The sequence below is a fragment of the Pieris rapae genome, chromosome 16, assembly GCF_905147795.1.
Source record: "Pieris rapae chromosome 16, ilPieRapa1.1, whole genome shotgun sequence".
Taxonomy (NCBI): domain Eukaryota; kingdom Metazoa; phylum Arthropoda; class Insecta; order Lepidoptera; family Pieridae; genus Pieris; species Pieris rapae.
Window position 1 is genome coordinate 9698919 of NC_059524.1, and position 17503 is coordinate 9716421.

Consider the following 17503-nt stretch of genomic DNA (forward strand, 5'->3'; position numbering starts at 1 on the left):
GCCGCTGGCCCTCACATAATTATTATGAAAGAAGATAATACATTATAATACAATAAAGGGTAAAGCAAAGGCTTTAGAGATTTTAGTTGCGAATGGAACATGTAGTAGTGTAAGGAATTCAGAAAGGAGGTGCGGTCATATTGGGAACAAGAAAAGAAAATAGGGTCGATCCAATTCATAATCTCCATACTCACAAATATTACTGTCAACAATACGAATCCTTGGTAAAGGATAAGGTGTACATACATGTCCTAAACGCATTCTGGAAATGATAGAAGTGACAATTTTAGAACTTAAAAGAACTATGGTTTACTAGGGATCTTGGGTTGAATTTCAGCAGAATTTTTTACTTTGAACTCGCTGCCTTTCAACCAATCATTATTCCATGACTCCCAAAGATGGATTTGGGAAGAGCAGCTAAATCTTGATAATAATAGGACTATATCTCCGTCCTTTATAGCTTCCTTGGTAAGCTAAACGGCTTTTTCATTTCCTTTGATACAACAGAGACTTGGAATCCATGCAAAGATAATGGCGTAATTTCTTTAAGAACATATCAAAAGCTTATCACGTATTTCGCAAATAATAGGCTAACAGTTTCATTTGAAAAGGAAACTTTTCAATGGTTTGTAGTGCACTTTTTGAATCAATGAATATGACTGTTCTTTTAGATTTTAATAAAATAATTAGTTCTAAAGCTTTTAAAAGAGAAAAACATTCCAGTAAAATCCGAGGATTCAGGAGGAAGTTTAATCTTTTGTATTATTTTATGTTGCCAATGAACCAACCAAATGAAGACCAACTCCAACACAATCATCAACAGATATTTTAGAGGGGTTTGTAAATTCATTTCCACCTATTTCGCAAATAATAGGATTAAAAAGTTTCATTTGAAAAGGAAACATTTCAATCAAGTTCAAGTTTGTAGTGGACTTTTTGAATCTGAGAATATGACTTTCCTTTTAGATTTTAATAAAATAATTAGTTCTAAAGCTTTTAAAAGATAAAAACATTCCAGTAAAATCCGAGGATTCAGGAGGAATTTCAGAAGAGAATTCAGAGAAATTTTGTGTTATTAAGTTGCCAATGAACCAACTAAATGAAGACCAACTCCTACACAATCATCAACAGATATTTTAGAGGCGTTTGTAAATTCAGGCTGTTTACACATACAAAAATACATTAAAAAATACGTTGTCGACTGTCTTGTCTGCAATCATTAATATGATCAATCAAGTTATCAATAATAATCAAGCTTCATTTTTGTCATTTGTCAGTTCACACTTCACAAACACAAATTGTTGTTGTTGTAAAAATTGCGCGAAATATTGTAACTTAGACAAAATAGTTGCTAAAATGATAATGAAAAGAAATTTATTAGAAAGTGTTACAATTATATCTTGTTGTTCAACATTACTCTGCGTGTTATTCAATTATACGACTAATATATCACCACTAACCGGTTATTGGTTTGTTGCGTATACTATCATTTTATTAATTGCATCTATTATATTTAGTGTCAAAATAATTCAATGGTTATTGCATCTAAATAAACCATTGAAATACGATTTGGAGTTTATCATTGAAAAATATCCTTTCTCAGCCTTCTTCGTCAAAGTTCTGCCCTTAATTTCGAAGAACACTAAAACTCTTCACGATTGCAAGGAGTATGATACCAATGAGTTAAGTGTAATAACATCAGTTTTAGAAAGGAAACTAGTTTCATCATGGTATATCCATTACATATCACAAGAAATAAGTTTCCCATTTGCTTGTAAACAGATGTTGGATCAGATGATAAGCAAAGCATTTCAGGTATATATTCATACTTTTCTTAAGTTTAGTCTCCTAAACAATTCAACAATTTTAATTGTTTAGGAGACTAAATATGAAAATATTGTTTTTAGATTAGCAATAAAATAGAAAGCAAAGATGTCTATGTTGATATATGTGCAATACTAATAAGTCACCTAAAGGAATATAAAAATGCATTAAAAAGACATGAAAAGCCCTCTGAAAAATCATTAGAATCACTATATAAGAAAGTTCATGAAATATCTGATATTAAAAATAAAAATACAGCTGTTGCCGATCACTGTATAAATATTATGAGACTTGTTTTAAAAGAGCTTGTTCCTTGGGAGTTGTGGGATACACCTCATTCAGAACTGATTGTAAGAATCCTTGCCAAGAAACTAGATGATTATGTAAACTGCACAATTTCCAATCCTGTCTGGTTAAATGATAAAATATTGTCAATATTGACTCCACCAGAAGATGTACCTGATAAGAAAACAATGCCACATACAAAGGTAGAAAAAAAAGATTTATCAAGTTTGCAAGAAGATGAAATAGCTGTTCAAGCAACTCAACAACCTGAAATCAAGGACATTTCAAATAGTCCATCTATTATTAAGGACAATATAAAAGCTACTGAAGAAAATGATAAATGTATAGAAGCCAAAGAAATTTTAACAACTACAGAGCCAGTTGAAATAAAATCTGTGTTACGTCAGCGTAGAGGCAGGCAAGGGAAAAATGAAGTAAAAATATATGATAGAGTCATCGAGGGTAAGCTAGAAAGTAATTAATTATCATCAATCATCAACATTAGTATCTCTCAGTATTTAAAAGGTAAAATAATTGGGTATAATTCATTTTATATATGCTTTGTCACCGTCATACTAGAGTTATATTATTATATCATATTTCACATAAAAAAATTATATTACCTATATATAAACTAAGGAAATTTGGAAAAAGTTGAATTAGTGCACAATTTTAGCATGAAGCCCATCTGGGATCTCAAGTAGATAATTTTCAATGAAATAAGGGGAAAGTTAGTCTCCTTTGTTACGAGAGGATAGGAGAAGATTTCCGTAGTTACATATCATTGACCCAAAGAGCAAAGGAAATTCTGGATTTTCCCTGATAAATATGGACCATATTTATTTCTAAAATGTATATAAAAATAAAAATAAATGTGTTGCCCCTGCTACATAAAACATGCATGTATAAATTCTATGGTTTGCTTTATTCTTAGGCAGTGTAAAGACATGGGAGACAGATATGGATCTCCAGTGCATCAGCATGGGTCAGGACCTTCTTGCAAGTCTGGATGAGCTGACTCTCAGCAGACTGTGGGGCCATGAAGAGTTAGAGACTATTCCCAATATGAGAGGCATCTCTCCTCAACCATTGTGGTTTGGTAAGTACATTGTTTAAGCTAATTTCTTGTAGATATTAGATAAAAGATTGACAGGTTTCACATTATTAAATTTATCTAATTAAAGCATCTTAATTTTAAAGAAGATCCTTTCTCAACTTCATACTCAAAATAAAAGTGTGCATTCCAAGTGTGCTCCACGCTCTTTTTTTGTACCTATGGGATATGTGCAGCATAGGCCTAGGTTATTTGCGATACCATATACCATGATCAGTTTGTTGCACAGATCCCCGTTATCAAAGACGTTTCGCCTACTGAATGCTTTCTTCGACACTAACGACATGTTTATATGGTTGAGTGAATTGACATTATGTGTTTTATATTATATTTACTTTTTCTCGATAATATAAGTAGTAAATTATGGCATAATCTGTAAAGATAATCTATGAATTATCTGTAATTAATGAATAAAATTTAATAACACTAGGTGAAGAAGATGCCATCGACCTAGACCCAGAGCCAGCTAAAGAGACGAAGAGCAGTCCAAAAGCGGCTGATGCCTTGTTAAAGGACATTCAGAGCACAGTGAACCAGGCTAAGAGCAAGATCGGAGACCTGCAGGTCCCGTTGCACGTAGACAAGCCTCCTGGTGTATGTTGCACGTACTATCTTGCTTCTGCTAGCTTAGGATGTATACAAGTGAGATAATTTTAATGTTGTTTGTTTTTGACTCTGGGTTTGTCGGTTTTAATTTGGACAGCAATAAGTTCTTATTTGGGACTGCTTACGTATTACGTTAGCACTATTAGGGGGGGAGGGGGTTTACTTTGATTTTTTTACTTGGTAATTACGTCAACAGTAATTATTTACTTTTTAGGCTACTGACCTGATCCCAAATAGAATTACGAAATTACGATACCTAGACATAATTACACCTCTACACTTTTGCTGACAAGAGGAAGGGGGGGATAAATTGTAGTAAATCTGCTTATGTAATACTTAAATAGCCCCTTTGGTATACCTACTTATTGTATGAAGAGTCACTTGTATACAACCTAATACTGGTTCCCAAAATTTCGTGGTAGACAAAATTCTTCAAGGAGTTTCTATATTTTAGGTATATGTTCGACTATGCACCTGGTAAGTCAGAGAGTGTTTGTGTTCGGCCATTTGTGTGGTTTCTTCTGCATGGCGTGTCTGCATGTTTGCTTTCACAAGTGTTAACCTGTTTCCAAAAAAATATATCCTTAAACTAATGGTCTTAAAATCTCTCTTCTATGTAATACAAAGGAATCTTGTATGTGTGTGAATGCGTCAAAAAGCATTGACATTTAGTAATAATAATACTCCGCAAATTGTATAGGTTTTGGGGATAGTGGAGCGGAGCTAAAGTTGCATGACCTTGTCCCTGCACTGGTCGGAGTGTTTTGCTTTATTGTATATGAAATAATACTGAAAAGTACTAGTATAATTGGTGTCTTATGTTCTTTTTAAGGTTCTCATAGGATTAGGAGGACTGATGTCTGGATACATAAGTTTTTGAACTTAAAAAGTACATATTTTTTAAACTTACTAGGATACATTATACAGGATTACTAGGAAAAATAGTTACGAATGTTGCGAAAACTATAAGAGCTAAACTTTATCCCTCGGAAGATTTTGTATAAAGGGATAAAAGTATTTAATTCGGATTGTAGGACGAAGCTGCTGGCATGATGGAGGGACTGTTGGATAAAGGCATCGCGGGGATTAAAAAAGGACTGAGATTTACGGGACTCAGTGATGACTCGCAGGTATTCTTGTAAACACAGTCCTATCGTATTGTTTTACTACTTACAGTATTCAGACTGGTTTTAGGTTTTACCCTATTCATACCCTTTTTTGTAAAATTTAATTAGGAGAAGTCGCCATCTCACCAGCGAGAAAAGCTTTCACCGACAGAAAGACGGGGCAAGCTGGAATTGGTAACAGAACATAGGGATATTAAGGAGTACGCTCCTAAAGGTAGGTACAATATTTAGTATTTGCTTACCTATATTTTTTTGTATAATTAAATATTTGTTTAATTGTTATAAGATGAATTTACATATCGTTCAGACATGATCTATGTCCGCAAACCTTTCTAGGTTTCTCAAAATAGGTTGCTATTTGTATCAAGTAGTTTAATATTTAAAAAATCTTATTTTATTTATTATCAGGAGGAGCGGTGCAATTCAATACTAATTAATTTACTTTTCACCAATCAAACAAAATATTTATTTTAATGGAATATTTCAGACGACAACTGTGTTCCCCAACTAGTGAAGCAGCAAAGGCTTGCATCTCAAGACAGCTCGGTAATATTAATTTAATAATTCTATTATTTTCTCATCTGATGTTAAGTGATACCGCCAATTGCGCCAAATACTATATGCCAGGTTCTACTAGGGTTCGCTAGTGCGTTGTCGGCCTTTTGAGAATTGATACGCTCTTTTCTTGAAGGACCCTAAATCGAATTGGTTCGGAAATACTTCAAAAGGCAGCTGATTCCACTCTGTAATAATAATATAAAGGATTTGGATATTTTCTTATCCTTATGAAAATCCCTAATGATAAATCGTTTATAATATTGAATCATCGGTGTATCAGTCTCAAGCCCGTCCCTGTGTTGAGGCCGGCGTGGCCTTGTCAGAGTCTCCGGAGCCGCAGTACGAAGAAGCGGCCGATCTCTCGCACTCCATCGCCAAACTGCGCTCTCTGCTCAACGAAGCTGCGCCCAGGTACGTTTGACCTTAGCTTATTGTCTATAGGTCTTGCTTTAAATGTAATAATATGTTAAAAAAATTAAGATAAGTAGCCGATTCTCAGAACTACTTTATGCATAATTTCATAAGAATCGGTCCAGCCGTTTCGGAGGAGTATAGGAACTAACATTAGAGATAACAAGTCCTGAGTATATACCTCGTTTCGATATATCCTTGCCAAGGAGAAAGACAAACAATTTTTAGTCGTTAGGATTGGAGAAATTGCATTAGTTTGGGACTAAAGAGAAGTTAGACTGATACTGACACCTTGCCTTACAATAGTTCACAAAAAACGCACAAATTACTCACTATAAAAGTATATACAGAGGACATAATTAACAAATATTATTACTATGTGTAAATAAAAATATCCGATCAACAGATTTTTCTACTAAAGTTAATATTCCATTTATATTGAATAGAAACGAGGAGATTTGGTGGGAGACAGCAGAAGAAACGCGTGGACGGACTCAGACGCATCACTCCGAGAGACACGTTGACACTGCCACTCTCGCCGGTACATATTTAGTATTAAAAACAATTTAAGCGCCATTTTAATTTACAGTAATAAATATATATTTTCTATTTCAGACGAATACGATATGAATTTAGAAAGAAACGCGTCCCCGACTCAAACCCCCAACAACATGCAGAGGCTCGACAGGTATTTTACAATTTATTTCTGATAAAATTAAGGAATTTTTGTCTTTTGACCCTAAACGCGGCTTAGTGTTGAGTATATCTCCCGAATGTCAAAAACGCCGAATTATGGCAGGGGGAGGGGGGATTGAAGGTGAACTGACGTGATTAAAGTAGTTCAAGATAGAAAGAGAAGTAGCTAATGGAGGAGGCCTATACTATATCAAATCTAGGAGAAAAGATGGAATGTTTCAAAGAATAAATGAGGCTTAATTTATTTTATTTTATTTTTACATTTAGGTACAAAAAACAGAAAACAGATTGATAACATATATACAGTTATTACACACTAAACAACATTTGAAAATTTGATATCCAATTATACCTGTACACAGCATTTTACACTAAATATCAACTAAACAACATACACATATTAAACTGAATGACAAAAAAAAGAAAAGAAAATATATATAAATTATTATTCAGATTATTCCAACGCACGGTGACGGGCGTGTTCAACTCGATAAAGACAGCCGTGGGAGCCGACGGAGAAGGCGAAGTGCCTCACAAGTGGACCTACGTCACCACCAACGTCGACACCAGCGTAAGACCTCGTTGTCTTGAGAGCTTCCTTCGTGTTCCTCTTTGATAATGTGCAACCTGGCAGGTGGGCAACGCTGTGTCCCGTCTGCTGGGGTCTCGTCGTGCTTTGGCGCACGTAGACGCGGCGCTGGACTCGCTGCAACAACTGCCGTCGCAGGCGCATCCCGATGATGACCTCGGTGAGATTATCTCCGCGCAAGTTTCTCAGATTAATTAGCGTGACTGATATAAAAGTATTAGTATTCATAATGTATAATAAGTAATGTGCTATATCCTCTATTACTTAAGAAGCAGAATGACTTAATTGGGTTTTTGAAAAAACTAAATATTGATATTTAATGCAAAAAACTTCAATTATTTTTTAAACCAAATTCGAAAATACTATGATACTAGGTAGATACTACGTTAAATAAATATGTATTAAATATCAGGAGTATACGTGCTGTATGTGTCGCAGTTAAGTAGTTAAATCAGATAGTTAATTGAATCTCTAGATAGTTCATTAAAGATCGACATTTACCCCGGATTTGTCCTTAGACAATACACGCAAGTGCAAAAAGCTTTGGTGCGGGCGATAGGTATGGCAATACAAAAATTCGCAAATGTCAATGTCGGCGTTAAAAGACTATCAATTACTGTTCAATGTGTGTTCGTTTCGCATAGTTGTCCACAAGTCTTCCAATCGTAATTGTTATATTTTGCCCTGTGTGAGTTTAGATATCTCCTAATCTCAATAATTTGCAGAAGAGTGGACGTGGGCGAGCGGAGTTTGGTGCGCGGCGTGCGAAGTGCTCTGCGAGTTGGGGCTCCTCGAAGACCACGTCTCCTTCCGCCTCGCCACGCTGCTGCTGGCCGGTGAGTTATGCAAAACCATTCATCACAGTTACATTGTATTTTTTGTCTAACTTGCGAAATTACCCATGTACACACAATTTGACATAAAAAACGAAATGGTAAAATTTTATTTGTGTGCGAGAGGCGACTAACGTATAATTAAGTTATTTAGGTGACGTCATTAGTCACAAAACAAATTTAAAGTGGAGTGACAAAAATACAGTTAAGAAAAGAAAGCTAAGTGTAAAGAATTTATCGTAAAAGGATAGAAGATTTTAATATTCCAAACAGATCCTGAATTTGGTTGGTTATGGTGCCTTAGTATGACACACCCCGACACACTAAGAATATTTGTGTCCACAGTACTTTAGTCAGTAGATGAAAATTAGACACAAGAATTAATTTGATGGAATTCCTTTCAGGAATCCTTGGTAACCATTTGATATCAGACGAGCTCAGTCTTTAAATTTATTTAAAAATCTTTTTGATATTTTTTTCTCCTGCTTCGTAATCAGCTAGTTATATATTATATTAATTGTAAGTCAAGTAAGCTTTGGACAAGGGTTGCTAAATACCCGTTGCCTAAATACTTATAAAAAATACAAAAAATAAGCAGGTAACATATTATGTGTATTATGGTAACATAGTGTAAATAAATAAAATTTGATATATTATTATTAAACTTTCAAACATACGTTTTGATTTTCACAGACGTAGCGGAGACATTGATCTGTTCGTGGTTAGTAGAGCTGACGGCGTGGATGAGGCAACAATTGTTCGCCGTGTTTGAGAGAATGTCCGAGTCGGAAACTGAACCCCAAACCCCCGAGACGTTGAGAAAGTTCGATGTCGACGAAACGTGTCGAATTATTTTGGAAAAAATTCCAGGTGCGATTTACATTTAAAAAAAAAAGTATTCTGTCCCGATAGTCCCGAGTTAGCGTAGATATTTCAATTTAGATGTAATTATTTCAATATAAAGAAGTAAATATATTAGATATATGTGCATCAAATAACAAGTAACCACGCGCACTGACTACGTACTTCCCGGTTCGCTACGTACACGCACACATACGCAAAACGTGCGAGACCACTTTTCTGTTGGTATGTGACGATAAAAAGATGTCGATGTAAAGTGGCGATAAAAATACATACATATTATACATATATGTATATGCTACATCATTATTGATTATACGAATTCGAAATCTTTGAAATAAATAGTATATTTTCTGTATTATTATCTAGAAACGTACATATTCGGCGAAGAGAAGTTGAGTCGGGCCGTTCGTCTCCTGGTGACGAGCTTCAGCCACGAGAGCATCAACAGAGACGTCGTGTTTCGCACCATCGACGTATTCGCACAGCATTTTATCAATTCCGCCGCATTCAAGAACATTTCCTTCGACGCTAATTAAAATTATAATTTAATGTATCAGGATTAGTTTAAGTATTTTATTGGCCGCTTAAAATCTAAAATCATCATCGCACACATTTAATTTGTAATTGAATACAATATAAATCAATATTGTATTCTTCTATAGAATAAATACATAAACATAGTTAGAAAATAGGAATTATTTTGCATATAATTTACCACTGATCTCTGTTAGACTATGTATATGTTCTGTCAGTAATAGCTTAATTGTCGTTAAACACTTGTTGTTTCCTGTTTAATACTATTTTTTTTAGTTAAATCATTTGAACAATAATATGTTCATGTGATTTGTAAGCAACGGTCGATAAAGGAAGAATGTTTCGTATGCTCTCTATTATTTGATCTCACTATAATTAAGGAAATAAATACCAAAAATACAATTTATAATTTTTTTATTTTATCACAGCATTGACGTCACTTACGAACTACGCAATGTTACAAAGACCCTTTCGATAATAATTAAATCTAAATAAAATTAATCCTAGGAACATTGTCATGTATATATTTGTTATTATTAAGTTTGTCATACTATTTATAGACTTAAATTATAAAATATGGACGGAATGGGTATTTTTATTTGAGATAGTTCATACATCTGTCTTCAGTCTGTATCTTCAATACTTTAAGAAACCCGAGGTAAATGTCCAATTGCTCAGAGAGCTGTGACCGAGCTGAGCTCGTCGCTGATCCTTCTGTAGCGGAGGATGGGGGGAGCAGCGATTTCCGATGCGAGAGTAAATGCGTCGATGTCGGTCGATCCTTTTAGGAACATCTGAAAAGATTTACATTCATATATATTGAAAAAGGTTTTTTGTGAGCAGTTTTTCCCAAGCCCTTGGCGGGGGAGCATCACTTCTTATGGACCCATAATTTTAATTGTCTAAAACTCAATTGCTCTCTTAAGACTTAAGACTGACATAAATGATAGTTTTAGGAAGAAATTGCTCACGAACCACACTATGTACATTTTAAAACATAATTACAAACAGAAACTACTATAATTATATTTTTTTTATTTGTAAAAATTATGTTAATAAAGGACAATACTATAGTCTCGTTAACATAAAAAAAACTGGGGCGTAGGCCCCACGTTGGGAATACTGGTTTAGATAATAAAAGGCAAGTCATATCGACACCTGATTACTCAATGGCGTCGTGCAGACTAAAAATGGACCCTTAATATATTTTTTTTTAAATTTAATGATAAAGGTAATTTAGTGTTTCATTTGTAACATTAAAAACTTAATATCAAATTAGGAGAGTCTTTAAATAAAAATATCTTATGAGAAAGGGCATATTTCACCACTTATATAAATTAGTTTTATTGAAATGTGGGACCTGTTCGAGCGACGTCTGGTTGAGGGTGAAGTCTTCCACGAGTCCGTCCCTCTGCAGCTCACTCATCACTCGGAATATGGAACTCACCGGCGTCACGGTTTCCTTGCCCGACTCTGGAATTGGAACTGAATAAAATTCTGAATATTTCGAACGTGACGCACTGAGAGTCGTCATCTCACCCGTGACGATCGTGGGCACAATGAAGTGTAAGGCGGCGGCGTGTGCGGCGGTGAGCGTAGCGTGAGGAGCGTCCTTCGCGACGCGTTCCCAGACCGCGCGCACGCCGCCGGGATTCGCTTCACACACTCGTGCGCACACTACGTAACCACCGCCGAACCTGTTAATATATAATTAATTTAAAATTACCTTAAACACTTGCATCAAATCATAATTATTACTTGTCTACGGCATCCTTTACATAATTTATAAGTGTGTCATAATGAATAAACAAAGGTAGAAAATAAGAACATGAACAGAAGTACATACATGTCTGAAAGGATAATAAATAAATAAATAAAATAAAATAAAAGGCGCCGAAAGTCACCTGGCCAAGCCCTGGTCGAGCGGCGCGAGCGCAGTCAAGCGTCCGTCCCTGAGTAAGGCCACTCGATGCGCTCGTCGCGCGTCGTGCAAGGCGTGCGTCGAGAGGAGGACGCCGCGTCCCGCTTTGCAGGCGCTCAGCCACGCCCGGGACACGCAGGCGCGAGACCCGGGATCCATTCCGCTGGAATAATCAATCGATGACTTAAACAGGGATAACTAAAGAGATTTTAGAGATTAAAAAGAGTTTCTTGCCAGTTCTTCTTGCCCGCTCTACGTTCTTGACTTGAGGACTGGTAAATGTAAATTTAGTTAAGTTACTTGGTTATCGTTATGAATAAAGTTAATTTGAGTTTGATAAATAATATTTGTTTAGCAATGTTAACAAATGCCTCTATCCATCGATGGGTGGGTCATGGCGAAGGTGGAGATTTACCTGGTAGGTTCATCCAATAAGACGAGGGGATTCCGCCCCATGAAGGCGACGGCAGTACACAACTTCCGCTTGTTGCCGCCGCTCAGCACGCCGCTGCGGCTCCAACTGTATTTGGTCAACTCGAACTGCTCCAACGTGCGCTTTATCACCTGAAACGTTATCAGTCATTGTGTATTTGACTTCGAAGGCCTACTGCGACGTATTTGATATTTCAATTGTTAAAAACGATTAATTATTTCTAGAAAGATCTTCTTTAAAACTGTTTAAATAATTATATTAATTGATTATTTTAAATACAAATAATTGTTAAGGTGAAAAAAATAAAAATATCCGAAATCTCTTGGAAGAACGAAACTTTATTCTGGATAATTAAAAATTAATATTTTTTTATTTAAATATATAATTACCTCGTCATCGGCGAGACCTCTCAGCTTGCCGAAGAACTGCAGCGTCTCTCTCACCGTGAGAAGAGAGTCCAAGGCGTCTCGTTGGGGACAATAGCCTTCAAATCAATTGAAACCTTAATTATATGCACAAAGGGATTAAATGAAATTGGAAATGTGAAATTCATACTGATAAGTCCCTGGCAGAGATCTCTTTGGCTCGCCTCGTGCTGGTGGACGTACACGTGTCCGGAGGTCGGACGCAATTCGGCGGTCAACATCGCGAACGTACTCGACTTGCCGGCGCCGTTCTGACCCACCAAGGCGGTGCACTACGAGTATACGTTCAGAGACTTATATACATATACATAATATTTATTACTAACAAAACATACACACAGAGAAACACAAAATAACAATAATTAAAAGGAAATAAAAGATTTTTTTTAAAGAACAAGGTATGCTTTGAGTATGTAATGCGTGTGTGCTGAGGTTGTAGTTGACCCTGGCTCAGGATTAAGCTGAGGAACAGACTTTTCCACAGCGCTGGTCATTCTGCTAAAGAAAACAGCAGCTAGTTTGCGCAACTCAGTCGCAAAAAAAGAACAAGAATGTAATAATATAATAATAGTAGTAATTGTGTAAAAGTGTATAGTAAATAAAATAAAATATTTTTAAATATTATAGTTTCCCGCAACTGCCTTATTTAAGATACTAATAATTAAATAAAGACCTCGAAGGCCGGTATCCCCAAAGTCAGATCGTCCACGGCCACCCGGAAGCCGCTCACGGCCGGATACAGTTTGCTGACGTGCACGCAGGATATGACGTCAGTCGCCTTGGCGCCGCTCAGTGTGGAGCGTTTCAGCGAATTGCTCTTTAGGTCTTCGTTAGAGTCCACAAATCCTGAAATTTGGTGTTAATTTTCATTTAATGTTAACTTTCACTAAAGTAGAGTACCTAATTGGAGAATTTAGCAACTAAAAACGAAAACAGAACACAGCATACCAGAAAATCAATAAATAAAACATAAACCATATTTGCAAAATATTCCCAAACCGGTTGGTCCCCATGGGGAATGCGATCACCACCCTCCATTATATCACTACACATGTCAGAAGTGAAGCTTTGTACGTGGGTACTACAGTTACCAAAAACAGTATGGCCTCATTCGTACGTGGTAACTACAGTACCCAAAACGAAGAGTTTAAGAAAATGCCATCTAGTTCAAACTGACGTAAGAAATAAACGTTTTTATCGACGTACAACGATAGCTTACGAAATAGTGTACCCAATTAACAACAGATGGCAATAAAATATGAAGAGTTCTTTGTACAAAAAAAATTCCAAAGTCGGTTAAGTGGTACTTGTCAATTTTGTCAACAAGTGTATCGAGTGTCGGCAATTATTTTGTTAGTTTTATATCATATTTCTTTAATTATCATACATCAAAATAAACTTGAATATTTGTACTTTATGATTATGATAATATTTTATAGTTTTAAATGCGAAATTGAGTTTGATTCCAACTTTAAAATATTGTCGTCACGGGCTATTAAATTGAGTTTGATTTCAACTTTAAGATATTGTAGTCACGGGCATCTAATTATTATTAAATGTATTTTAATCTATATCCTTTAAGCTATTTTCTAGTATTTTTTTCATAGTTGTAGTTATTATATTCCAACAGATATAATGGTTTTTGTTGCGATGTATCGGGCGCGGTGCGCGAGGGTCTAGGCCGCGTGAGTAGATGTACAGATGAGATATAAACAGTCGTGCGGCCCGTGCAGTAGAGAGGAAATTAATTATTTCTAAGATAAAAGCCCCAACAGATGATCATGAACCAGTATATGATCACTCCATGTATTTATTTGTATATCTATATTCACACTGTTTACAAAATGTATACGTGCTAACGATAAAATATAAATAAATAAAAAATCTGTATTTACTAAACAAGATGTTATGTAACAGAATTGCCATCTAAAGTTCTAATATGTTACTAAACGAATACGTCAATCAACCAATAGCATGTATTTTTTTGCTCGATCTTCCTTTCTCACTCTTAATCACTCTCTGCACATCTTCGTGATGTTATTATTATTATAATTATTGCGTTTCAACCGCAAAAATGTTATCCTTATGTGCTTAAAGAAGTTTCATTTAAAAAAAGCTCTTCATCATGATAATTATAATTACGTATTTTCAGTGAGATCATCAAACTAGACAATCAGAAACTGCTTTGTGAAAAAAAAAAGAGAAATGGAATAATATGTATAACCCTCAAACTAGAACATAAAACTATACATTTAAGACTTATATTAACACAACTTGTGCCTTTGAGAAGGCTAACTAAACAATTATTATATGCATTAATCAATAAAGCTTTAATAATGATAACATTGAAGATTAATTCACCGGCATTAATGTTTCCAATGGTGCGCAGACGCAACGGCGAAACTGCGGCCGTCACTCGACGCTCTTCGCGTACCACGTCCTCTTCCGAGGATTCGTCCCTTCGTCTGGGGTATCGGGGAGCAAACCTGAAAACCGACTCGTCAATCTTATCTTCTCACTCGTGTAAAAACATCGAAATTTAAACGCAAAATCAAGTAATAAATAAAAGATTAAAACGGACTGAATATTTTTAGGTCTAAACCTCAGATTTCTGTATCTGAATTAAGTAAATACACAATGAAAAAAAAATAACACGATACTTTTTTTAAATAAAGTATTTAAGTTTTACATGTTTCTTTATAAAATTAATAATTCAACTGAAGTAATGAGATATACCTGGAAAGTAAATCGTCGAAGCAACCGTACTCGAGGGCCAGGTTGAGCCCGAAGAGGGCAGTTCCCACCGCCAGTAATGAGATGTAGTGGTACAGCACCAGAGAAGATGACAGGGGATCGCGGTACGTGTCCATCCCCAAGGCGCCCAATACCTAACGTTCACAAATGTCAAAAGAATAACTTTATTAATAATTTGTTAAAATACTGCATTACTGAATGAAATAAATTCAATGAAAACTCTCTTCAAGAAGAGAAGAGAATAGAGATCGTACCTGAGCCTGTATTGTGTTCTTGGCGATCTCCAAGAGGCCGTCGGCCAACACGAATTGAGGACTCAACAAAAAGACTTTGTGTAAAACCCAGCGGGCGTGGTCCGTCGCCTGAAAAAAATATTATTATATAATTAAGAAAAAATAAAAAAGTTGGTTTGCAAGATGAAAATGGGAAATGCTTAAGATAGAGATGATAAGAAAAACTTACGTCGGAATCGGAAATGATGTCCAGAACTAATAGTATGGCGATCCCGCCGAGAGCTATGAAGGTGTTGCCACAGAACAGCACCATGTTGGCCAGACTCGGCTCCTTGAACCACTTCTCCGACACGTACACAACGCCTGCACACGCGTAGCTGCAATATCCTTCAATTATAGAAATGGCTTTTGATTATTATATCAAAATGTTTGAAGTTTGAAGCTACTCACCCGTACAAAACAATTAGGACACAAATGGCAGACAGGTTATTCCTCGCCACAAACACGGGGAAGTTGAATATCTTGAGAATGACCACGGTGATTGCCAGGTTCACGAGAATAACCTGTTGTTGATATGATTCATCTCATTATATGTATTTTATTTCGTATATTCAGGAAAAATTTTATGTAAAGTAAATGATCTATTTTCGTAAAATTTAATTACTAATTCAATATTATTTATTTGCATTTCATTTAGTTCCAAATACGCCCACGGAGCGCATTGATAAAGGTGTTATGAATAGCCCTCCCGTTAAATAATAACGATATAATCATTAACAAGGTCAAATATACTAACAATCATATCACAGATCAAAGCCGAAGACCAGTAGACCGTCGGTGAGACCCCACACAGCAGCTGCAGACGCTTCTGCTTCTGAGTTCGTTCCGTGACGAGGTAGATGGCAGCGCCCGCGCTGACCAGGCTGTATCCTATCAGCAGCATTGCTGAAATGCCCGCGTCAGCTACGTGCTGGTACCTGGGAGTGTGTTCCACATTAGGAACGAACTTTTCGCAAAGAGCCGAGTCGATGGTATGTATACGTACACGTTATCCTTGTTGAGCTGTTCGTTGGATATCTTCAGAGGGTGCGTGTAGAGCGTCAGAGTGGCGTTATCTCCCGTGGAAGCCTTCAAGAGGGCCTCGTTGAGGCGGTTGAGGTATGTGGGGAGGGCGTGGTGCCCTTTGTTGTTGTACCACGAAGTCAGATGGGTCACGTCGTCGCTCACCGACGATGAGTAGCCCCCGTATCTATGTTTCAATAATGATCACTTTGAGATTCATGAGACTGGCATATTTGGTCCATATATGAAATTGGCGGGAGGAAGAAAAAGTGGATTTGTTTAAATATAATGCATTAAATTAAAGTATGTACCATTGCTATCTGAACGTTTGCCATCTTATATAGATCAAGTTCATTCTTTTACTAAAAAAATCTCCGTCGGGAATCTATTTTAACAGTAACTAATTAGATAGAACTCCAAAATAATTCCCACACCAATTATCCTACTTAAAGCCATTAAAAAATTAAACTAAAATTCCTAAATCTTATAACTAACAATATAGCAAGCAACTCTTGTGAACTCAGCCAGTGTACAAACAAATAAGTCTACCTCAATACAAATTTTGTTAATGACCTGTATTGCTCGCGTGAGTGGCGCTTTGCTAACCAAGTTGGAATGTGCGCGCGGTACATCCAAAATCGTATCAAAATAAACTCTCAGATCCTTGACCTCTGAGACTTTAGCCAACGTTAGTCCACTAATGGTAAATAAATCTTTAAAATTAATCTTTTGGAGCAAGGTATGATGAATGTTTTAGTCATTCCAATTGAAACTCATACAATTTTGTAGTGCTGTGATGTGCGGCGGCGAGGCCTATATTCATGTGTTCATAACATTTGAATTGCTTATTTAAAAACCTTTAAAATTTAACTTTTTCCATACTGAATTTAAGAAAATTCAACGTATAGAAACACTGATAAAATTAACTTATCCGTTAATAAATTAACCGAAATCTTATGCAAAGATATATTACACAAAACAGTCAAGGTACACTCGCCTCTTCTCGATATAAGCCTGTTGGGACGTGACGAGCCAATCGTTGAGAGTATCGACGTCGGGGAGCACCATCAAATTTGGTCGATCTAATTTTCCCGGAATTTCACATTGTTGAATCGGGTCCACACATTTACACGTTAGGGAGTCCTGCAAAATATGTTTATTATTTTCACAGCGAGTTTGAGTACAAAAAGTTACTATTTGACAGTAATTACAATAAGAATTAGTACAGTAATGG

The 17503-nt window shown here is 36.1% G+C and overlaps 2 protein-coding genes across 3 annotated transcripts in view; one reads left to right on the forward strand and one right to left on the reverse strand.

The window, feature by feature from the left end:
- Positions 1-1105: 1105 nt before the first annotated feature.
- On the forward strand, positions 1106-9845 carry LOC111000060. Of its 2 annotated transcripts, none has more exons than XM_022269397.2 (15): positions 1106-1815; positions 1908-2571; positions 3044-3208; positions 3654-3817; positions 4864-4959; positions 5065-5170; positions 5444-5502; positions 5795-5925; positions 6372-6466; positions 6541-6613; positions 7075-7192; positions 7256-7370; positions 7936-8046; positions 8737-8913; positions 9274-9845. In XM_022269397.2, the coding sequence occupies exons 1-15, from the start codon at positions 1225-1227 to the stop codon at positions 9441-9443; spliced, it is 2835 nt and encodes a 944-aa protein (XP_022125089.2). In that variant the 5' UTR covers positions 1106-1224; the 3' UTR covers positions 9444-9845. The 2 variants fall into 2 exon arrangements, with proteins under 2 accessions (XP_022125089.2, XP_022125090.2); XM_022269398.2 differs by having other exon boundaries at positions 3654-3787.
- LOC111000059 overlaps positions 9839-17503 on the reverse strand; it is a 54956-nt gene continuing 47291 nt past the window's right edge. Inside the window, exons 55-70 of the mRNA XM_045631582.1 lie at positions 17267-17412; positions 16253-16456; positions 16004-16184; positions 15658-15770; positions 15437-15584; positions 15229-15336; positions 14957-15108; positions 14582-14706; positions 12894-13066; positions 12351-12492; positions 12185-12279; positions 11778-11926; positions 11346-11525; positions 10981-11138; positions 10802-10914; positions 9839-10235 (exon numbers count right to left, since the gene is read on the reverse strand). Of these exons, the coding sequence (XP_045487538.1) occupies positions 10116-10235; positions 10802-10914; positions 10981-11138; positions 11346-11525; positions 11778-11926; positions 12185-12279; positions 12351-12492; positions 12894-13066; positions 14582-14706; positions 14957-15108; positions 15229-15336; positions 15437-15584; positions 15658-15770; positions 16004-16184; positions 16253-16456; positions 17267-17412 (2307 nt within the window). The 3' untranslated portion in view covers positions 9839-10115. The remainder of the gene's footprint in view (positions 10236-10801; positions 10915-10980; positions 11139-11345; positions 11526-11777; positions 11927-12184; positions 12280-12350; positions 12493-12893; positions 13067-14581; positions 14707-14956; positions 15109-15228; positions 15337-15436; positions 15585-15657; positions 15771-16003; positions 16185-16252; positions 16457-17266; positions 17413-17503) is intronic.

What these genes read in the sequence shown, in the direction of transcription:
- LOC111000060 (XM_022269397.2), top strand. Translation starts at nt 1,225, where the DNA reads ATGATCAATCAAGTTATCAATAATAATCAAGCTTCATTTTTGTCATTT. An exon ending in ATATGATAGAGTCATCGAGG is followed by an intron (nt 2,572 to 3,043) that starts GTAAGCTAGAAA and finishes CTTTATTCTTAG; the next exon opens with GCAGTGTAAAGACATGGGAG. An exon ending in GACTCAGTGATGACTCGCAG is followed by an intron (nt 4,960 to 5,064) that starts GTATTCTTGTAA and finishes AAATTTAATTAG; the next exon opens with GAGAAGTCGCCATCTCACCA.